The 24,631-nt window shown below is 38.1% G+C and overlaps 1 protein-coding gene across 1 annotated transcript; it reads right to left on the bottom strand.

Moving 5' to 3' along the window:
- Positions 1 to 262: 262 nt before the first annotated feature.
- LOC122646242 (long-chain-alcohol oxidase FAO4A-like) lies at positions 263 to 11,028 on the bottom strand. Its single transcript, XM_043839745.1, has 3 exons — positions 10,756 to 11,028; positions 10,389 to 10,658; positions 263 to 2,234 (listed from the first exon to the last, which is right to left on the bottom strand). Exons 1-3 carry the CDS (start codon positions 10,981 to 10,983, stop codon positions 339 to 341), a joined length of 2,394 nt encoding a protein of 797 aa, XP_043695680.1. The 5' UTR covers positions 10,984 to 11,028; the 3' UTR covers positions 263 to 338.
- Positions 11,029 to 24,631: the final 13,603 nt, after the last annotated feature.

The raw sequence follows: 24,631 nt of genomic DNA, 5'->3' as shown, positions 1-24,631 counted from the left end.
GTGACTTTAGATGAGCACAAAAGATATTGGAAAAGTATTTTGGAGAACAAACTTATAAAACCCTATAGGAACCTGAGAGGATAAAAATTCCTAAGATAGTGGCATAGTTGAACACAGATAAGGAAATAGCACTGCCTTTCATCATTTGATTCATCGTATCCAGAATGAGAACATGATAGACAACAACTGTGAAACATCACGAGATACAAATCTCCTTCAAAAACACCATTACCTTTATTTCTTTATATATTATGTATTTCCTATGCAAGTATAATTTATTGTTCCAAGGATCAAACAGAGAAGAAAACAAAATATTTTTAGCTAGCTAGGTACCATGTTCAGCAGTTTCGGCTCTTCTTCCTGAAAAGAACATCAAGAACCGAGTGAGCAGTGCAATAAGCGATGGCCTGGACCGTGACCATTGGATTCACACCCAACGCCGTAGGAAATACACTTGTGTCTGCAAGGAACAGACCCTCCACTTCCCATGTCTCACCCCTTTGGTTCACCACAGACTCTTTAAGGTCCACTCCCATCCTACAACTTCCCATTTGGTGAGCAGAGCATATCGGCGTAGACAAATCCCTCAACTCTTTCCTACTTTCCTCTTTCACAAACCTCTCAAACTCTTGCCAGCTTGCTTTCTTTACATTCAATTTCTTCCCTTTACAATTATGAGTTCCAATCTCTTCAGCCCCTGAAGCAGCCAATATCCGAAGTATCTTCTCTAATCCTTTTCTTAAATTCTCTTCATCTATCACATCCATTTGATAACTATATGAATTTGTTGAGTTCACAGTACCTGATCCTTTATCCCTTGCCAATGCAAATATATGAGCAGTCCTTGAGAATTTGCACATTCTCTCTTTGATGTCAATCCCAGACACCCAAGGCATCACTGCTGAGAACATTCCCGGGTGCAATGCTGGTGTTTGTATCACCGCACCATAGCCGTCGCTGCCGCCGCCGCCGCCACCCCCTCTGGCGACTACGGTGGACATTGCCGTCATTATACCTCCTTCATAACTCTTTTTATTTTGTAATTCAGATGTAGACGTTGAATCAGGGAAGTAGCCCCAAGCCATTGCCACAGGATGAAGATGAAGGTGTTTCCCAATATTTGGATTCCTCAATCCACTTCTCTTTAAAAGTGTGGGAGTAGAAAGAGCACCACAAGCAACAATTGTCACTTTCGATTTCACCACACATATATCCTTTCCCCATCCATTATTGAATTCGAAAGCTACTCCGGTCGAAATGTTTCGATTTCTTGATCTGGTTCTCCTCCTCTCATGTAACACTTTTAAAGCCTTACAACCAGGTAGAATCACACCATTACCTGATTCCACCAAATCCACCAACCATGTCTCTGAGGTACCTTTTTTTCTACCATCTTTGCATCCAAAACAACACCACCCACAGTAGTGATCGGAACTGGAATTTCGAGGGATATTGATTACCGGATAACCCAACTCGGTACACCCTTTTCGTAACACTGCATTATTGAATCCTTCTTCTTTGATTTCGGATTGAACTCCCATTCGTTCACAAATTACATCCATGGCATGTTCATAGAGTTTGCTATCGAATAACTCCAACTCGTAACTGTTACACCATTCCTTCATCACATGATCTGGAGTTCGAATCGAAGCTGACCAATTGATAGTAGAACCACCACCAACGGTTGAACCGGCAAGAATCGTGACACCGACATCATTTGTAACAAGTAATCCACTATTCTGATACATTTGATCCATAGATGGTCCTTCAAGAAGTGAGAGATTCCTTCTTCCATGGTAGTTTCCTTTTTCTAAGACAAGAACCTTGTAACCAGCTTTGGCAAGAACACCAGCAGCAACTCCACCACCAGAACCAGAACCCACAACCACCACATCACATTGGATGGTCAAAGAAGGAGAAGAAAGAGATGGGGTTTTATTGGGTGGTCGACGATGATGATGATGGTGAATTGAGACAGGAAATCCAGATCGCTCAAGCGTTGCTGAGAGTACTTCCTTTGCTTGTGTTACGTCAACAAGGCCTTTATAAAGAGGTCCAATAAACTTCTCTTTGTCTGCATCGTTGGTGCTGCGCCGATTTCCATCTCCTTCTTGTCCATCACTGCTGCTACTATTTCTATTATTATTTGTTTCTTCACATATTTTGGTCAAATCCGGATCCGGTCCACAGTAACCCAATGCTTTCCATGACAAGTTATGATTATTCTCGTCTACCTGAAATTAGAAGAAGAAGAAGAATAATAAGATGATGATGATGATGATGGGATGCATTATTTAAACCACAAGCGAAAAAGGCAAGGAAAGAAATTTGGACCATCACATGACCAATTGGGAAAAGTTTCTCAGATTTCCTTAGCATTCCCACAAATTTTTTATTTTTTACTTTTTCCAATAAAAGACAACCATAGACGATAACATTGTGAGGAGGACTAAGAATTGAATAAAAAAAGCTTTAGACAACACTTCCCCTTTCATGTTCATAGCTTACATATTTCTGAATAATTGAAACATAAATTGAAGAATATTAAAGGGATCGAATTCTTAAGGGAAATTAAAGATAAAAAATTGAAACATACATTGAAGAATGTTAAAGGGATAAAAGAGGATATTCATCCTCTCAAATCCAATTGTAAAAACATGGGCAGTGGCATTTTTTTATGGGTAAAGTACACGTACCCCCCCTGTAATGCACCCAATATTCCTTGTACCCGCTAAGCTTCTGATGAGTCCACGTACCACCCCTCAATATTCCACGTACCATCTCTGCTTTACCCCCCTAATGCCATTTAAGTCCACATCAGGTATTAAATGCTAAAAGATGACCAAACTACCATTTCTTCTATTTTTTTTAAAATTTGAAAAGACCTAATTGCCCTGACCTATTTGCTAAAATTTGAAAAGACCAAAATGCTCTCATCTTCCCCAAATCATCATCTTCTTTTACATACCCACCACCACCACCACCATTAACACCATCACCACCGTGAAGCCCCACCTCCAACACCATCGCCACCCACCACCATTAATACCACCAACCATCTTCTTCCCCAGATCATTTCTCCAAAACATGAAACCCTAAACCCATTTTAGGGTTTCAAAACCCCACTGCCGCCTAACAAGGAAATAGCCAAAACACAGCCCCAGATCGAATATATGGAGAGAGAGAGAGAGAGAGTTGGCATATGAAAGAGATACAGAGAGAGAAATAAGTAGTTGTTCTGTTTTGCATATGAAAGAGATACAAATAGAGAGGGTAATGTGAAGATGATTACTTGCCCAAATGAATGCTCTTGGCGTCGGCGTCGTCTCCGGCGAGTAGCAGCGCCACTGAGGTCCAAGCTTCCAACAAGTTGAAAGATTGGAGAAGATGAGGGGGGGGGGGGGAGGGGTGCTGAGCTCCAACTAGGGTTTAGGGATTGGTCTCGGTTCCCTGAATTTCAAAGTTCAAATTGAACGATGAATCTGATGGATAAACCACTGATCGCTTGCTTACGAAACTGAATCCAAAACCCACTAGTTGGGTGTGAAGTTGTTTGATCATATTTGAATCACTCTAGTCTACTAACCCCTATCGCTTCATTACAATGTTTGCGAGAAGTAATCTTTCCAATCCGGCGATCTTCGAGCTGCGAAACCCGATGATCAACTCTGCTGCAGAGTCGGAGTTGGTCATCAGAGCAACCTTGAAGCTACTGGTGCAACCCGTCTCCCCTTCTTGCTGATGACCATCTCTCTACCCCCACCCCCTGCTGCCGAAGCAACCCATCTCCCCACCCCCACAGTAGTGCTGCTGCTTGTAGCTGCCCAATGGATTCTGGAGTAACCATTGTCATCACTTAGTTCAACAATCTGAACCGATGAGATCCTTTGCCTTTTCACCGCACTGTAGTTGATGATGGTGGTGGGTGGCAGTGGTGCTGGAGGTGGGGCTTCATGGCGGTGATGGTGTTAATGGTGGGTGGTGGTGGTGGTATTGGGTATGTAATAGAAGATAATGATTTGGGGAAGATGAGGGCATTTTGGTATTTTTAAATTTTAGCAAATAGGTCAGGGCAATTAGGTCTTTTCAAAATTTTAGAAAAGATAGAAGAAAGGGTAGTTTGGTCATTTTTTTAGCATTTAACATATGGTGTGGACTTAAATGGCATTACGGAGTAAAGCAGGGGTGGCACGTGGAATATTAAGGGGTGGTACATGGACTTATCAAAAGTTTAGGGGGGTACGAGGAATATTGGTGCATTATAGGGGGTTATGTGTACTTTACCCATTTTTTGGACGGTTGGATTCTTAAGTGTGGTGCACTGGGCACCGCACTTGAGAGGAAAAATTTCGGGATAAAAGACTTAATGATCAATTTTGAAGGTTTGTGTTTTTTTCTTGAGGCTAAATTACCGGAGAGACTTAAATGGAAGACAGAAAAGCTTGATGGGGGAAGTGGACCTATGTTAAAGTTGAGGGTTTACATAGGCCAAATGAAAGTTAAGAGTTATATTGACCAACAAATGGGTTAAGCCTTCCAAATGACTCCCACTGCACCGTTTTTAAGGTGGTCACGCATGGTTTGTAATCTCAAGATTGGAGCGATCAATTTGCTTGGATCTGATGGTATCGATTGAGACCATTCCCAATCTGGATTGGTATCGACTGAGACCATTCTCAATCCGATTTTTGATACCTTAAACCATGGGCTCGTGTCCTTAGATTCTTTTCAAACTCGTCTAGTAAAACATGATTAAGGTTTTCAGGAACCAATACTCTTACAATACTGATATGGGGCTCACTAGGAGGGATCTTGAGACCACCAAACAATAGCTAAATGAAAGATTCAGAAACAAGATTGCCCTGATGTGGGACAAACCTACTTAAAAAGAACAAGTTAATTTTCTTATCAAGAACCTACAGTATGATAATGGAAAGTATCTCTTTGCCCAGCCATTGACTATCTTTAACTCTCTAATAGAGGCCCGTCAATAAGTAGGGGATGCCCAGAACCCACAAAACCTGGAATTGAGTATAGTCAATATTGTGGTCCCAACCACTGAAGGCCCTTTTATGATTGAGCATAGTACCAACAACAACTCAGCCTTATCCCAACTAAATGGGTCAGCTGCATGGATCCTTTAAAAAACAAAGTAAGAGGAATGCAAGGTAAGAAGAATAAATGGGATAAGAAAAATAAGCAATGAAAATGAAAAATAAAAGTAAGAGGAAAGAGGTTAGCCCAGGGAATCAGGAAAATCTCAGCTACATGGTATCGATAACGTGGATCCTTGCCCTCAAAAAGGCTCTATTTGAGGTCATACTTGGCACAAGTCCCAGACTAAGTATAGTACCACTGCTAGAAAAAGGAGACAGTTCACAGACTTAGGGATGTCGCATGAGTCTTGTCTTGGAAAAGCTTTTGCAAAAGAAGGCTCTTAACCAAAGTCCAACCCGGGATATTCCCAAATCCTCTATCAAAATAGTATAAGGCTAAGTTATAGTGCATGTATCATCAGCAACATGGCCAGCCACGCTACTGATAGTTGTTTCTCTTTGAAATATGTAATTCAAGACTTACTTGATGAAGAAAAAATTCGAAATACAGACTAATCAACCCAATGTACAAACCAACCCTTTCTTTTCTCATAATGAGAATTTTGCAACAATTAACCTCATTAAAGGGGAGAAAGAGCCATTCAACCTGGAAATCTTGATTACACAGATAGAGTTTGACATCCCACAGGTAGAGTGGACTGGCGTGATGGTTAGAGCTTTCAGTGCAATTGTATTTTGAGCAGTGCTAATATATACATTTATTTGATTGAAGCAGTGACTATCAAAATATTGAGAAATGTTTTATCAGGATAAAGCATAGGCGCCAAGGTTCTTGATCATTACCATTCACCCATCGAACCATGTTAATTTTTTTTTTTTTTTTTGAAGACTTGAAAAGATTCAATAATTTGGACAAAACTATGGCCATGCAGGCATGGAATCTTCTGCAAAGGTTGCATCTTTGATCCCTAGAGGAGATCGGAATTGCTGATATGTTTGAATAAGGGAAGTTGCTAATATGTTTTTACAAGCAAGGGATGTCTTGGGCGCCCGTTACATGTCATTTGAGGTTAGAAAAGTTGAATCTAGATCCTTTCCAATGACATCTAATCACCAGAGTCGATCTTCCACCATCCATGGGGGTGTTGAACCCGTTGGTAATTAAATGTCATTGGACATGATCCGGGTTCAGATAGTTCCCCATCCAACCCTAAACAAAACAATAAAGAAATGAAAAATAATAATAAAAAGAAAACATAACCCTTCTCAGAATCCTATAGCGGGCTCGAAATATTTGTAGTTTCTACCCTATCTCTCCTATCTTGGTTGGTTTTTTTTTTTTTTAGAAATTTGGAGTTGTGTGATGGAATAATTATTTTGAGTCAAATGCAATGGAATTCTTTTTTGTCACCATCAATTCTAGTATGGGGATTTTTATTTTGACTCAATATTTTCATGTATCAATATGACATTTTAAAATTATTTTTATTTTGACCCAATGTTTTCATGTAGCAATATAATGCCTTAAAAATCATAAAATTCTACTTAAAGAATTGAAACCAGTAACTGAAAAACTCAATAAATGATGAATCGTATGATCAAGATAAGTTATCAAATACGAAATGTGGCAATATCCAAAAAGTGCATCATATTTGTAGCTGCTAGAATGAAAAAACATTAAACATCACTATACATGGCAATAATGCAATGTTAGAGCATTGTGGCTGATATTGATACCTAGTCGATACCAAATCGATGGTACCGAAAAAAAAATATGAAGGATAATAAAGTAAAAAAAACAAATTGAAAGTATCGAAATCTTGTAGAGAAAATCGTCAAAAATACAGTCTAATATGACTAATCCATATCGATATCGATATTGGTAGCAACTAATACCAGCACCGATACCACAAACTAAATACTTGTGTCATAGTCAAGATCTAAAGATCTGATCATCCTTACTCCGGCTCTTATTCTATTAATTTCCTTCTAATATATCTTCAATAAAGTCGGGATAAACTTTATAATTATAACTATTTCAAATCAGTCAGATTTATTGGTAAGGAGTCATTTTCTAAATTAGATGATCGAGCCCACAATGTCGAAGTGTTGACTCAAAAACGATAGCAATGGACCCAAATTTGCTCAAAAAACTGAGCAACAACAGGTGTGTAAATGATCCAAGCAATTAGAGTCCTCAAAGGGACTTGATTCATGAGCAATTAAAGTGTACTTCCCAAGTTATTGAATTTCAAATCTAGAGATAGTTGGATGAGACGGCTGGAGCACTAAATTCCAAACTAATCGCAGCTGGTACTTATATGTCCAATCGCTACCTAGGGGCTGGTGACACTTCCCACAAATCAAAATGTTTATGGAAAAATTACATGATTAGCTACTTTTAGGTTTTTATTTATAAAACTGTCCATTCTATATTTGAGTTAACAAAAATAGACAAAAACAAGTTAAGGTTTATAAAACTGGACAAAATAGTATCTCTTCCTCCCTCACTTAATTTTTTAACCATTTTTACCCCTACCATTGCCTTCTCTCCCAGGCATCCTAGGTAATCACAGGGAAGGGAAGGGAGGGGCGGATTTGGGTAGCAGAGAATGGCGGTGGCGGGGACAGGGGTGGGTTGCAGAGAACAAAGGATGTCTGGGCGAGAAGGCAATGGCAAGCGTAAAAATGTCTAAAAAAATAATTTTGGGAAGGAGAGGCACTATTTTGTCCAGTTTTGTAAATCTTAACTTGTTTTTGTCTATTTTTGTTAACTCAAACATAAAGTAGACAGTTTTATAAATGAAAACCCAAAAGTAGCTAATCATGTAATTTTCCCAATGTTTATCCATAACAAAGGTATTTAAGTAAATTCATATGGTATAGAATGAAATATTATTTAATTACTTTCTGATGGACGTTTCATTCTCATGCCTCCTTTAGGAATGGGCATCTTTTTCAGTCACTCTATAAAAAAGCAGCTATACCTATTACACGAGGCTCCCACCACTACGAGGTTTCACTATACATATTAATATAAAGAGAGGGATCATTGTCAGGCTGTGTGGCCTTGCACTAATCCGGTGACAATGAGAGGGGGCATTTAATAGAAGTGAGATTTTTTAATTCACAGGGGTGAGGCGGTTATTTCTCTTTCCTATGTCTGGGGCTAGTTCTATGCAAACTAGCAGTGTCCTTTTTCCCATTAAATAATATATTACGTCTTTTCCTTAAGAAGACATTAACTGTGTATTTTTAATAAGAAATATCAATTTTATTGAGAACAATTTGGGGGAAAAAAAAAACAAGAAACAAAGATAATAGGATATACAACGATTACAAAAAGATAACAACAACAACTAATTAATTTCATATTGTTCTTCTATGTGTTTTTTTACTTTTATTTTGTGTACATATGACTTTGTATCTCAAAATTTCGAGTGTACCCAACATATACATACATATATACATATCAGATATTAAGTTGGTTTGTGGGTTCTAGGTGGGTTAGTTTAGTATAAGTGATCTTTTGTGTTTTACGCATTGGGGTAAGGCGGGCTGTGTCTCTCCCCCCATTGTACATGTTTTCATATTATTTTAATAAAATCCTAGCGACCAACTCGGGTCTAGATAATATTCGGATTAAAAAAAAAATACATATCAAATACATATTTAAAATTTTAGATGGTACGTTAGTGCATCCTTGTTATCGTTTTAAACAACTAATGTCATGAAAAGGAAAATTAATGGTTATATGTATATATGGTATTCATATTGTTTTGGTAAACATGCATATATGGTATTAATTAGGGTCATCTATATTACCAATCTATCCTTGAATTTTATGGCACTCACAAACCTACCCTCATTTATAATTTTAACCAGCTATCTATTTGTGACTTATTCCTAAGTCAAACATTACCTGAACCAGAAATCATAATTGTTAAGAGGAAGTCTCACATAAAATTAAAATGGCTGAGTTGAGTTCTAATTACTGAATGTATCATGTAGCATTGGCCACATTTGATTCAATGCTGGCTTTATAAGCATGATTTTAAATTTCTTTACAGTTTTGTAAATTTTTGCCAAGCTTGACTATTTCTATTGAATAACTTATTTTTTTCTTCCAATTTTCAGCTTTCAAAAGTAATTATTTAATGAATAAATTATAAATGTTGGTATCGATAGTGCCATACATGAAAAATTATAATTTAAAGGCAGGAGATCACTACCTAGTTGTGTAGCCCCTGCACAAGTAAGGGACCCAATGGAAGCATGCATAAGGGCATTTGCTCGGATGAGATTTTTTATTTCAGTGGAAGTTAAATGATAATTTTGAGTATTCCTGTGTCTGGGCACTCCACAGAGAACACCGTTCCAATAAAATAATATCCTAATTTGAAGCTAATGAAAAAACTTGTAATGGCATTTATTAGGGTTTTTTGTAAAGAAGCTCTAACGACTTCCGTTGAGCTTGTACCCCTCTTTTAATTTTAAAGAGTGGTCCCCTTCTACGTGAGGTACGTTGTGAGAATGAGAGACTAAGGACCCTCCCCTCCCCCCCCACCCTAGGTTTGTGTATTTTCAAAAATATCTTTTAAGATTTCATTTCCTTGGCCGCCAGCATGGTAGCAGCAAAATTTTTCTCTCTCCACCAGCCACTCTGCTTAGAAGACTTTTTTTTTTTTTTTTTTATGAGAATCTCCAATTATGTCTGTCTTATCCCTGGCCGAGCACCTTCCAAAAATGGGGGTAAGACGGTCATTGCACGTCTCACCGTGTCTGAGCAGCACGGTCCTGCCTGATAGCTCAGCAGTAGAGGATCTGGATCCCCTCCCCCCCCTCTATAACTTGAGGTACATAGACAGAAAAGCTATTGGATCCACTCCCTAAAATATAACCTAAGATTGGATTTTGAATACAAGCAAAATGAAAAGAGAAATTTGTTTTTGTTTTTTGAATTTTTATGGTGAAATCAGTCTATTTTAACTTTTTTGTTTTTCATTATCGGCCTGAACTTTCGAACAAAGTCAAAAAAGGATTAAGATACAACAAGACTATGGGGCGACACATGGGGTGGGTGAAGTAACTACCCTGCCCCCTGAATGGCAGGAATACCCAGCCCATGTGTCTGACGGCAGACTGCGCTGCAACATAGAGAACATCAACCCAAATTAAATTTATTTACCAAGTCTAACAGAAACCAAACACTCCCACTCCAGAGGATCCAAACTCCTCCCGAGTTGAGAAATACAAACAGGCCGGGCACACATAAAGAAACATGAACAACCGGGGAGGGTGGGAAGGAGAGAGAGAAGTAATAATAAATACCTGAGAAAAGAAGACGAGCATGGTAAGATACTTGAGGGTTCTGAAAAACATTCTCAAGGGATGTAAGAAGCTTAAAGACCAAGAAAGAAAGATCTGCTCCCGCTTCTTCTGAGGAAGGTCTGAGAATTTGTGGAAGTATGGGAATCTGGTGGAGATGCTGGCTGTCCCACACAGCAAAAAAGTTCCAAACCATGTGGACAGCATCCATATTGTTAATAGAAGCACAGGCATCAATGGATGCTTCAATGTTTCTGCTATCATCACTCCAACCTAAAAAATAAAAAAGAATATATATTCTGGTTAGTTCGATCAGCTAGCATATATAATAAGAAATAAAAATTAATTAACTTTAATTAGTTGTTCTTACATGTTCATGGGTTCCAGCCATGGATGCACAAGTTTTGTAAAAAGTATGGACGGAATCGTCGTAATTGCCGGAGAGATTGATAGATGGGAGAAAGGTATCACAAATAGAGGATAGAGTTTCCATTTGATTTGAAGATAGAGACTTAACGACAGGGATTCCATAGAAACTCACTCTCTTCTTCTTCAATTGTGGAACGGGATTGATGACCACCTCGTTCAGCTCTATCATTGAATGCTCTACTTCTCCTTCCTTCACAAAAATCAAGTTCTGCTCTGTTTCAACATTTTCCATTCTCACTAGTTGTTGAACAGAGAAAGAGAGAGAGAGAGAGAGAGAGAGAGAGAGGCGCGAATTCTCTAGAGTTGGGGAATTGACAAACTTATACTACTATCTTCGCGCGCACACACACACACACACACACACACACACAGAGCGAGAGAGAGAGAAAAGTGATGCACGACTCGTCACGAATAGGTGATGGCTAACAGAAATTTCTATGAAGCGTTGATCGGAATTGGAAGGATTGTGATGCACGCCACGAAGAAAGGAAGTGATATGACGAACGGAATTTTCTATGCAGCACAGTCAGCACTTGATGAAATTGGAAAGGAACGTTGTGCCTACGCCTGAACAGTCCTTATCCATAATGGCAAAAGCTTTAGCTTTTTTTTACTTCTCCCAGTAATCTCTCGAGAGACTTGATCGTGTCCTTGTATAAGTACTGTCTAAGGCCCTAGAAAATTATCTCCATCAGTTTCCTATCTCCATCAGTTTCCTATCCGGTCCAGTTCATCAGTGTCTCTAATGAGGGGATGGATCCCACCCGGGTAAAGTGTTCGGGTAGGGATAAGGTGGTCCTTTCCCCCTTGTTAGGGGCACTGGAGAATTGGGCCAGGGAGGGAACTGGAGGAGATAAAGATTCGCCCTGGTCTGCCCCTCCAGGTTCACTCACATGGAATCCACTATGGGACCCATAGGTCATAGTTATGGGATTAGTATAATTGACAAATCAATAGCGGTGAGGGTTCTTTTTATATAAGTTTTTTTTTTGGGTAGACTTTTTATATAAGTTAACGGGGAGCAAAATGGTATCTTTAATGAAGAATTAGAAAGGGATTCACATGTTTAACCAGAGAGATTGCGAGAGGAAAGTACACTGCCAAGTTGCCCAGACACGGTGCTGCGCACAATGTCTGCCTTACCCCTGCCTGAGCACCTTGTCCAAATGGGGGTAAGGCGGTCATTGCACACAACACCGTGTCTGGGCAGCACGGTCCTGCCGGGCAGCTCAGCATTAGAGGATCCAAATTGGTACACTCATAATGTGTATATTCTTTTCCCAAAAAATGTAAACAATATTCGATTTTGTTAACCATACAAAACCTCAAAATGAGGAAGATAAATAATAAAAAAAGGGAGAGAAAAGAACATTATCCAGTCACGTGGAGCTTGCTCGAAATTACCAACCCACCTCCGTGAAATAAAAAAATATCATCTATGTTGATGCCCCTACACATGCTTTCATTGACCTTAGCACTGGTGCAAGTGTCATGTGATTAGGCTGCGATCTCTTGCCCATTAAAAAAATTTATTTTCTCTTACAAGTGATTTGAGCTAATAAAGCTCAAATACTCATAGAATCCAAGTCTATTTCATATTGTGATGTTAAGTTTGAGTGTCATTGTGGACTATTCCCCTATGTTCCAGCTTCCAAAAGAGGGGAGGGAGAATAGGCACTTACACTATGTTGCTTTTTTTTTTTTTTTGGGTTAAATCACTTACACTATGTTACTCTACACTAGAGGTGTCTTTTGTTGGGTTTTGTGACTTATATTGTATAGGAATACAATTATTATCGGATTTGTATATATTTAATTGAATCAGTTTTGGATCTATACATTTGTAGTATTAAAATTGTAATTGTGTAAGATTAGGGTTTCTAGGGTGATTCTCTGTTTCTCTTGGATGGATGTAGGTATTCGTGCTGAATTATTTTAAATTCTTCGTGTTTGTGTGTGATTGTTATTTGTATTTTTTATTTTTTTTCTTTCTCGTGTTTCCACAATCATCCCAACAATGGCGCATTGAGATCTGGAGGACATGTGGTGCTCAAGAATCATACAAGAACAGATCGTAAGGGACGGAGAAGCAAAACATTGTCTAAAGTGTATGGGTGATGGGCAGGACGGCCAGGACCAATGAAAGTCAAATGAGAGATAAGAGTCCAACAAGAATAAGGGTTGGTCCAAATTGAAAGGTAATAAAAAAAAACTATTAATATTGTAATGAGAATTATCATTTAAAGAGTAATTGTCAGAAGCGTAAGGAAGACAAAAAGGAGACGGAGGACAAAAGGGTGAATAAAGGTAAATCATCTAAAACTACAATTGTAGAAGCATTTTGGAGTGATGGAAATGTCTTTCTTACTACTCCATTAGGTATGAAAATTTCATTTTGAATTATAGATTTTGATTGTTCCTTTAACATGTGCTCAGTTTGCTACATATCATACATGTAATAGTTGTATGATCAAATGACAAACATTAATGTTAAATGCAATTGCCAAGATTGGGACTGTATGGATTCATATGTTTAAGGGGATTATGCAAACATTTACTAGAGTTAAACATATGCTAGATCTAAATATATTTATGATTTCACTGGAAACATTGGATTCGAGAGGTTTCGTGATCTCAATTGAAGGTTGAGTTCATAGGGTTTCAAGGAGGAAAATAATTGTGAAGTAGGGATAGCTGATTGGAAACCTATAGGAGACTTATAGTGAGTGTTGCAATAGATAGAGCTACCATTGGAATTAGGTAAAAAGTAAGAGTGGATGATGAAGACTACAAACAATTCAAGCTATGAACAAATGCAGATCTAGAAAGAAATAGATCTCTTTCGCTTTGGATATTGTGAGTATAACTACAGTAGCAGGAGAGATGGAGTTTCATTACACTATGCAACAGTGAGGTGTGTGGGGCACCTCGGGTGGGGGTGTAGACCATGCCGGTTTGGATGTGGACAAACAGAAAATGGTGGAGTTTGCAAGATTGGCATCTACATTGTTTTTCCTCATGGTAGCTTGTACAATCTAAGCCAAAGGCAAAGATTTGTTGGGTTTTGTGCTTGTATTTTGCAGGACTCACACAATTTTTATTGGGTTTATATGACGAATTCGATTGGTTTTGAATCCATCCTATAAAATTGTAATTGTATGGAGATTAGAGTTTCAAAGGTATTTATGTATTATCTTTAGAGGGAAAATCCTATGCATAAGAAAAGGATATCACATAGTGAATTGGAAAGTAGTGAAAATGTTTTTTTTTTTTTTTAACTAGGGAAAAATTATATGATTCGCTTGGGTGGATGTGCGCTTTCATGACGAATCATGTTAATTTCCTCATATTTGTATACTAAAATTTATGGGGTCTCATCCCTTGATGTCCTGAAGCGACGATCTACAAGATTGTGACCAGCTACCAGCCAATTGCATTTTTTTTTCCTTTTTCTTTATTGACAGAATCAAGGGGGGGGGGTGTCTCGAAGACAAATCCCAAGAGAAGGCAAGGCTTCCCCAAAAGAACCCAACAGCCTTTGTAAAGAGATGAGAATATTGTATTGTCTTACCTTTGAGAATTTACAAGATTATCAATATATAGCTGTAGGTGCTAGGAATCCACATGTTGGAGACTCAATCACCATTACCATATTTGAGAAAGATTGAGAGAGAGATTGTAGAGGTGATTGAGAGAGATTATAGAGATTACAAGCTATCTATGAGATTGCATGCTTGATACTCAAGCAATGGCAATTATGGAAAGTCCCAAGATGGAAGGTTGTTATAAATATTATCCTTACACTAGGGGTGCCACCCCCTAGGGAAGCTTTAAAGAAAGGAGGAAATGGGAGCCATCAACCACCAATTTGGATCCTCTACGTCACGCTGCCCGTCCTGCGTCGTGTTGCGCAGACACAGGGTCACGTGCAATGACCGCCTTATCTCTGTCCGAGCGCCTTGCCCGAGTGGGGGTAAGACAGTCATTGCGTGCGGTCCTTTGTCTACACAGCACGGTGCTGGACGAGCAGTGCACCGTAGAGGATCTAGATCCACATCGACCACAAGAGGCTTACAAGCAGAAATAGAAAGGCTGAGATGGGAGAGGGATTAGGATCCACCCAAAGCTGAATCTTGTCTGAGACTCTTAGAGTCATGTTTTTCTTCATTTCGTTTTTTGTTTTTTTTTTTTACTAGGGATTAGCAATGAATTTTATTAACAAAGAATGAATGAAATACACCAAATGGTTAATAAAGCCAAGAACCAGAACAAAGAGAATCAAAAGAAAACAAGATTACTATCCACCTTCGGCATAGCCTTCAGAGCAGATAGGTAGCCTGATCAACTAAATCTAAATCTAAGCCTCATTTAGGCATCCCAACTGATGTCAACTAAAACAAATCTAGGAAGCACCTCCCAAACTGAATTGGTCAATGATATGCTTGCCCTACCTTTCCCCTGCCAATGTATTTCACTTTACTTTTACCTACATGTTTGATTAATTGTTTTAAAGTTTTCTTGGTAAAAAAATTAGGGTGGGAAAATAAACAAACCGCTTGTGTGCAATAAATTAGCAGGCAACACCAATGTGAGTGTGGGATGGGGTATCATACAAGAGGGGCAATGGGGTCATTTTGAAGGGATAGAGATGGGTAGACTCGATGCAACTCTCCTGGCGATGGAGCTCGTGCCCCCTGGTGTTTTAGCATCTGTGTTGCATCTAATTGATTGCTCTTTCTTTTGATTGAGCGTTGATACTTGTGGAGTCTCTCTCAGTTGGCGTGCATCACAACTGAGCCACTACTTTTTTTTTGGGGGGGGGGGGGACAATTCCTAAACTCGGCTTCGGAAGAGCAACCTTGGTTGAATCGATACGGCTACGCTCGTCAACTGACCTTCCTTGAAGAAGTTGACTGCCCACTCGAGTAATTCATGCTTAAATGACCAAATGCGAGATAGAAAGTCATTTTGAGTCATACCAACCACGCCTAAAAGCATGGCTCGATCCCATACGCATAGAGAGAAAATATCCTACTCCATACGGTGTAGGGGAGTCCATAACTTGTGTAACCAGCCTTTTCCCATTAAATTATGTAAAACTTGTTCTTAAAAGTTTGGGAAAAGTTTTGATACACGGCCGTGTAAGCATGCACGATCGTGTCCTCTCTCACAAAGAATTGGAAAAGTCATAAACCTTCACCCATTAATTAATACCTTAAAACTCCCACCCTGTCACATACACGGCTGACACAGCTGTCTATGAAAACATTCCCCAAAAAATTTTCATATTAAAAAAAAAAAAAAAAAAACCAAAATGTACTATTTTATGGAAAATGTTAGGCTGACGGTCATCGTGAGGAGCAGTAGTCTCAGAGACAAATAAATTTACTTTGTCCACGTGTACATTTTGGATGGGCCATTATGGTTAGTTCCACTCGTATAGTAAAATGCAATTGAGCTGTAACTTATCATCAAACATGTCAATTAGAATTTAATTGCCCTCAATTGAGTCCTCTTTTGCAATAAATGCAATCCCCATTTATATTAAAGTCAAAAAAAAAAAAAAAATGTCAATTTGGGAGAAATGAGAGGAGGAGATGGAAGCAATTATGTCCATTTATCAAAGGACCCCATCTACCATCGCTTTCAGGAAAACTAGCTCAGAAATCCTTTCGATAAAGCTATTTAGCCTTTTACTGCAGATGGTAATAATTAATTATCCTCTAAATCAGCTTAAAAAGCGATAAGCAAAAATAAGATCACTAATTTTAAGTTAGAATTGAAATTAATGGTCTACGCTCTGAAATAAGACATATTATCATTTTAGAGGATAATTAATTTTGTTTTTATATTAATAATAACACCCTGATGGGGCATGGGGTTTTTCTGATTTGATGGAGTCCATTATTATGGTTTCTTAATTAACCATCTTCAATACAAATAAATCTCTTCAAGGTGCAGGAGTTGAACTTACCCAAGATTCGTGATACAATTGAGATCCTTCAAAGGTTAATTCTAGAAAGAAAGTTTTAAAAAAAAAAAAAAAGAAAAAAAAAGAAGGGTGTACCCGAACACGAGGTTCCCACCACTCTAGTTAGAAAGAACATTGCAGTTCATAAACCTAACTAATTTTACTATGCATTTTGCGATCTTGTTGATTTCATAACGGACCTTTACTTTTTAATGCATTTTTTGTTCTTTATGAGCTTGGGGGGAATTTTTTCTTAAATCTGTCATAAAAATTTTGTTCTATCACAGTTTATACGTAGAAAAACATTTCCATCATACACAATGGGAAAATCCTTTTCGATTGAAGCTCAGTTGGTATAAGAGTCCTAAAAATTGAAATGGGGTCTACTTGGCTATCGGAAATTTCTTCCTCTGTTAGGAATTTCTTATATGCTTCAATTCACATGAACAAATAAAGGAGTATGATACAGTAGGAAGTATGTGGGTTAGATGTATTCTAGTGCTAACGAACCCTTGAATACATAAGGTAAAGAAACCCTAATTCCAATGGGGAAGAATTGAACAAAAAAATGAATTTCATTTCAAACTTCACGCTGTCTTTATTTCTTATATCTTATATAAGAAAGTGAAATTACAAAGAAAAAGAAACCAAAATAAAGTAAGAAAATAAAATAGAAACCTAATATCCCTAATCATCGTTAGGTCCCATGCACCCTTTAAACGTGGAATTTGCCCCCCCAATCCGGTGATCCCATGACTCGTCATTTGGACCGTAAAAAATCGTAAAACACTGATTGTCATTTAAATATTGATATCATATCTCTCAAAATTCCATCCAAATCAAAAGTTATGACCATTAGAAATTACGTTAAAATTTCAATATTTTTGATCTGATCGAATGGATTTTTACCTTCTGAAATCTTTGTCTACATCAATCCACATTAGAAATGTGGAAAAGAATTTTTCATGACACCCCACCCAATAGGATTAATTGAGACCTCCACCTTGAATTGTGGAGTTTAATTTCTATTGAATCTATGAATCACTTTCCATTTCATTATGATTAATGAAGTGAAATGTAAATTTACTCCATTCCCGACTTTTTAACCTTATGAAACTAAATATGTGACGTGACACAAGTGCTTGCTTTACATCTTTATTTATGTGTGTAGTTCCCATCAAAAGGGTACACAAAAAGGTTATTTAATTTAATTACCTTCAAAAGAAAAGAAAAGAAAAAAAAAAAAAAGGATAAAATGGTCACTATCAAAATACTCATCAGGATTGAACATTTTAATTGCTTTATTATGGATTGACCTTTTGGTGGACTATATACAGTTAGTAGTTGGGTTTCATAACATAGCTCAACCTGCCACAAAACAATTAATAATTAATTTAATTTGGTCTCTCTCCCTAGTCCCTACCGTCAGGAGAACAAAGGATCTCGAGCACAAGGTGATATATGATGCTGTCCAAAGGAAAGGACAGAAGCTCTATGGTCAGTTTAATTTAGAAAATAATGTACATAACATATGGGAAGTAGTAGTTATGGATTGGACCCGCCCAATAAATGAGTGAGAGATGAGAATCCCAACCCAAATAAAAGATTTAATTGGTTGCTTAAGGGGTGAGCAGTCATTGCAATATTTTGTAATTCTCACAAGGTTTTGAGAATGTGTTTCTTGGATCAGACAATAATTAAAGAGGTTATCTCCTATTAATAGAAACGAATTATTTCTTCTCCTCTTAGTCTGAGAGTTGTTTTAGAAAACATATATTATGTAACTTTTAATTTTGTTCCAAGGGAGAATAACAGTTTGACTAACTCCTTGACAAGGAAGATTCTATCGGTGTCGTATACGATGGTTTGACCTATTTTCGATCCATGACTCTGTGATCTATGTAATCTCCAGCCATGAGCTTTCACGTTATCCTTAATAAATGCTCTTACCCAAAAATATATATATATACATACAAATCCTTTGCCTTTGTTTAGAATTGTTTCTTTATATATTTCCAGGCAAAAGGTTTTGTGAATGGTTGATGGAGAAGAGGGGACGTGTATTGTACACGATCATGTCGATCCATTCATGATTGAACGCACAACCGTGCACAAAACTTCTATCCATATTTAAATCTAACAAAGAAGAAAATGGTAGTTTCTTTTTTTGGTATAACAAATAATACAATGTATTAATGTGTATTCACTAAGAAGGGATTAAATGCAGAAGATCGACTGGACCTATTATACAAAGCAGGTCTACACAAGAAAGAACTATGCAAGGTATCAAAAGTATGGACTACAATATATGTGCAACTAATACCATTCCTTCAAACTCAAGATGTTGAATGAAAAACCATTTGAAGTTCGAATAAGAGAAATAGAAGACATATAAGAGCTAGCTAGTATGGATATTTGATATTAAAGAATATGTACAGTAACATGATTCACGTCAACACATCAAATGTGTGGAAAAATATACCAACAACTGCCTAGTGCAATTGATGAGTTGTGGTACGCTTCATGCCCATACTCACTAGGAGGTCTCGAGTTTGAGTCTCCTGGCTGGTACCTTCCACCCTCCCTATTCCCCCTATTGCCCCCCCCCCAAAAAAAAAGTAATATATATATAAAACTCTCAATTCCAAAAAAAAAAAATGTGTGGAGAAATGTGAAAATTTTAATTCCAATTGATAAATGAGAAGATAGATAAGGAGCCTCAGCGTAATGATAAGATTGCTCCATTACGACCTAATAACCATGAATTGCTTCTTTAAGAACCGGAGAACCTCGTATACTAGGTACGTTGTTTTTATTATAAGTGTTATGGTTTTGTTTCCCCTAATTCACATGTTAGAGCATTCCTCTATCTAAAATTACCACACATGACATCTCCATTTATTGACTGGTCCGGCCCACATATTGAGAGAGAGAGAGAGAGAGAGAGAGAGGGGTTAAAATTCGAAACTGCATGGTCACTTATGATTTACCCATTAAATTGCAGAAAGCTAGAAAGTATAGATAGGTAAAGTAGTAGTTTCAGTAAAAACCAAGAGTGAAAATAAATGAATCCAAATCATTTGGTCATCACAAATAAAAGGTACAAGATTGTCGGCCATGAGTCTTTGTGATCACTCTTAAAACCATACTTAGTGATGGTACAAATGCTGCCAGCTGAGAAATGATCAAAGAAATTTGTCCACAGAAAAGATCCGTCACTACTTACAGGAATTTATGAGGAAAAGTAGGACGGATATTCTTTATCATTTCTTCAAGTTGACTACGTGGACAAGATAAGACCTAGGAATTTCTATTTAATTATGGTGGGGGTGGAAACTGTAAAGGTGCATTTACTCTAATAAGTCTCCAAAACTTTATGGCAGTGGGTGTTGGGTGTCCGACAGTGATGTTGCAGGAAAGCCATCCGGGGGTGTGGCATAACCAACTGCCATACGAATCCGTGTGCAATTTGGATCTTCTATTGCTGAGGTGCTCAGCAGGATCCTACTCCCAAGACACAGCAAGGCGGAAAATGATTGCTTTACCTCTGTCTAAGTGTCTTACCCGAATGGGGGTAAAGCGATCATTTATCACCTTACTGTGTCTTAGCAGTAGGATCCTACTAAATAGCTTGGTAGTAGAGGATCTGAATCCGTGTGTGTATGCGTTTTTTGTTTTTTATGTTCTTTAAATTCTTTTCTTATCAAAATTTTGATCGAATTTAATAGAGGACCTAGGAGCATCCTATAGGTATGGAAGAGAATGATGTGCCCGTCTTTTTCGGATGCTTTGGTAGTTGTTAAGAAGTTGTTAGTGTCTTTAATTGATTGGTTTTGCAAATTAGGTAATGCATAATTTTATATATTTAGATCTTTGTGCTACTGGTAGTTACGTCAAAATATCTAATCTTTGAATCTCTCTGGTCATCTACTCGAAGGCTTGGCATCCTTGCCTCTGCCTCTCCTGACATAGCCCGTGCATTAATTAACACTTGACATGTGTATGTTTTGTAAAATAATCATAAATTGTGGGGTGAATTAACCTTTTTTTTTGATAACGGGGATGGGGTGAGTTAACTAGTTTAGTGAGAAAAAGCACAATTCATATTATGCTTCCGAATGTAATACATCATACTGTAAATCTATTGTTATCATATCTATCAATCTGGGATACTATAACTGATTATACATTAGTTGGCATGCATGGTACTCTAAACAATGAAAACATCTTTTATTTGTTATTCTCTTTCTATGGATTACTATATGTTTGGTTCTCCATGTAAACTACCACCGAACTCTATAAGGGTGAGGATATAATATTTTGTACCTCTGAGGATTTGTGAGTATCCAGCTATGGTCGGGAATCTATGAGGATCCAACTATCTCTGAAGGTACATGATCTCCGCCTTACCCGGTCATCAAGGCGTTGGGGAAGACTAGTCTCCACCTTGTCCAGTCACCTCAATGTCGGGGAAGACCTGCCATGCCCTAATCTCTACCTTGTCCAATCACCTCAATGTCGGGGAAGACCGGCCATGCCCTAATCTCTGTGTACCTAATCCAATACCTAAACCATTATTAGAAAAGGATTGGCAGTCACAGGTTTTGCTATGTTTTTCTGTACTTTATTTTTCTTGAGTTATTGGTGCTCCTATGCTTTCTCTTTTGACCTCCACTTTCTAGTTCTTGATCTCTATCTCAACTCCAGGGTGAATTAGACATTGATGGAATCTCTATTATCCCTCTCTACATTGGACTGGACATTGAGGGATCTTGTACTATCCCTCTCATTCCTTTGTTTGAAACAGACATTAACAAACCTTCAATTTCAGTTGTTTTCTATTCTATAATATTTTTTACTGTTGTTTGACTTATCATTCCTAACTTTACTTAACAATGCATAAAATAATATTTCTTTTCTATATAAAGCATAATAATCTCATAAGCAATGATATTGTATACAATACTTAGAAAACATGCAAGGATATGACTAAATTCCCCTCACCTGTATGTGCCTGTCTATTGCACTACAGGTTTCTGTTCTTTTGGAGTCTCCACCTAAATCAGGGTCTAGGACCCATACATGTCTCTCCTTTCAGGGGAGAGAACTTACTCTAATGGATAAAGAAAAATTCTGCCCTAGATCTCTGGCCAAGTTCAAATTTACAAGCTGGGAATGTGTTAGACACCTAGCAATAACCTTTAAGGGTCTAGGACCCATAAATGTCTTCCCCTTTCATTGTTTTGTCTCTTTGAGCATTTCCATTAAGTTCTTTTCATGACTTTGACGTTTATACATCATAATTTAGCCACTTTTGATTATTTAAATGCAATTTCATGCACTTATCTTGTATTTCGACCTTTCAGAGGGCAAATTCATCATTTTAACTATTTCACTATCTAATTCTATTACAGGTCATATATATTCAAGTTCTGAATAAAATATTAAAGGCATTAAAAGTTCCTTTGCATTGCTCAGACCCACATAGGAATGGTGTCCATAGAGCTTATTTTCTTATGCCACACATGTCATTGGATAGATAAATCATCGTGTAAATGGGTCACATTTTTTGTGTCCACTGGGCAATACACCGTACTTGAAAAAATGAAAATTCGTATACACCTTAGGCTTAGAGATATTTTTCCTATATTTTTTGAAATGACTTAATGATCCCATACTTGATTTTGCTACGTGCATGGTGCCATGGCCAAACCCGTCATGAATGAAACTTAACATTGGGAAGAGAGCCCCTTATTTAACCCTACTTATCCTTGGAATGTAACATACGTGTGATGATAGTTTTCCTATCTTAAACATAGTTTGCCACGTGGTAAAGGGAGTTCTGAAAAAATAAAAATCTTTGTGGAGAAAGAAGAAAAAAACCCTAAAAAAAGATGTGTAATTAAGATTGAAAGACTAACCAACAAACGCTGTGTTTGTGGGTACGTAGCGTGTCATCGTTTGGATGAGTGTACGTAGTGTAGTCTTTAAGAGGGTGAAGACTTAGTTAGAACTACCTGATCGATGATATATATATTCAGGTCCACAAGCTATAATTCATTACTAAAGAGATCGAGGTTGCTGTTAATATTACTAAACCTATATATGCTGACTCACATCACATCCTCCTATCAGCGTCTCGCCATTAAGCGTATGGTACGTCAATCCATGGGGGTGAGAGTGAGATAGAGATTAGAGATGAGAGTGAGAGAGTGAGAGAGTGAGAGAGTGAGAGAGTGAGAGAGTGAGAGAGTGACACACCTCTGGCTATCTTTTGAAAGCTGTGGGCTTGTAAAAGGGTGTATGGAGGTTTCCTAATGTCCCCACAGATCCCCACTATATTAATCACTATATATATGATGCGAGTGTTGCATTCACTCGCATCAAGAACTGGGTTGGAGAGTGCAGTTCCTGCAAAGAGGAAAATAGCAATAGAGGATCGGGTCGAAGCCGATTAATTCGTTTTGATGCCTAAGTTAGAATTCTTTAGCAACAAATAATTGTGATTGAATCCAAATGATCATGGAACAAGATTATCCAGTTATTTATAGGCGATTGAGAGTCTTGTAGGCGGTGATGTGACTCAATAGAAAAGTAAGTTCCCTTGGAGTGAGTATAGGAGACTAGGAGTGTCTTTAGGATTAGGGATGAGTCCCCACTCTATCACGCCTCGTCAGGCTGGATTGGCGCATTAATTTAGTGCCGTTAGGGCCATCCTGCTCCATTTTCGTGATATGATTCGCCGCTTTATCCGGATTTGTTATCATGGCGTGGTTGGGCCTCTACTGACTGCTAGGATCGAGTCGTCATTTATACTAGATCGTCCTTTTCCCCACCTCGTCCTTCATGGAACGACCTGGTCGAGTGCCCACGCCTAGTTCTCTCCGTCCTCTCCCCCGAGAGGACACACGTGTCTTCCCTCTATTGGGTGCCGGTTTCATGATGGATAAGTGAGACTTAATCATCCTCGCTTTGGCTCACTTGAAATGGGGAAAGAAGGCACTGTGGGTAATGTGTTCAAGAGTCTGGTCAAATTCTAATGTGTTCTTCTTTGTCAGTTCCGTTTGTTTCAGCGTAAAATTTTACCTGCAAAATTTTCCGCGGTAAATTTTACTTCGTAAATGTAAAATTTTATATGTTGAAAAGTTTTCCAATGTTTGTTTCTATCAAAAAAACAAGCATTGGAAAACTTTTATTCATAAAAAATTTTCTAAGTCAAATTTTTTGAAGTGCAAAATTTAAATTTTATGCCGAAACAAACAGAGCCATCGTCTAGAAAATTATCTCCTGCAATTCTCTACCCGGTCCAATTCCCTAGTGCCTGTAATAAGAAGGGGGTGGACCCCGATCGGGCAGGGGTGAAATGGTCATTGCGCCCCCTCCTCCTCCTTTGTTAGGAGCACTAGGAGAACTGTTCCGGGCAAGGAATTGCAGGGGATAAAGATCTTCTTCGTCCATGTGTAATACACGTTAATCTCAATAAAGCTATCTTTATTACAAAAAAAAAAAACATGAAAAAATCCCACGTAATCCTAATTCGTACGTCCTAGAAGGGAATCTCAATCCCAAAGCAAGTGTACAATTAAGTGGCTAAGTCTTTTTACTTCAAACATATATATTATCCTGGATCTGGATCCTCTACTTTCGAGCTGCCCCAGACACACAGCAAGGTGGTCTTTTCATGGCCTTGCTGTGTCTGAGGTGTGCAGCGTAGTATGGGCAGCTCGGCAGTAGAAGGTTACCTTGGATTGAATTTCAGCATCTGTTGGGTGTTATAAAGTTAACAGTGAAATATGCCAAAAAGAAAGAGAAACAAAGGAGATCCCCGAAATTAATAGGATTTCAA

The sequence above is a fragment of the Telopea speciosissima genome, chromosome 11 (genome assembly GCF_018873765.1).
Source record: "Telopea speciosissima isolate NSW1024214 ecotype Mountain lineage chromosome 11, Tspe_v1, whole genome shotgun sequence".
NCBI classification, from domain to species: Eukaryota; Viridiplantae; Streptophyta; class Magnoliopsida; order Proteales; family Proteaceae; genus Telopea; species Telopea speciosissima.
The sequence above is the reverse complement of the archived record's forward strand: the minus strand, read 5'-3'. Positions and strand labels throughout refer to the sequence as shown.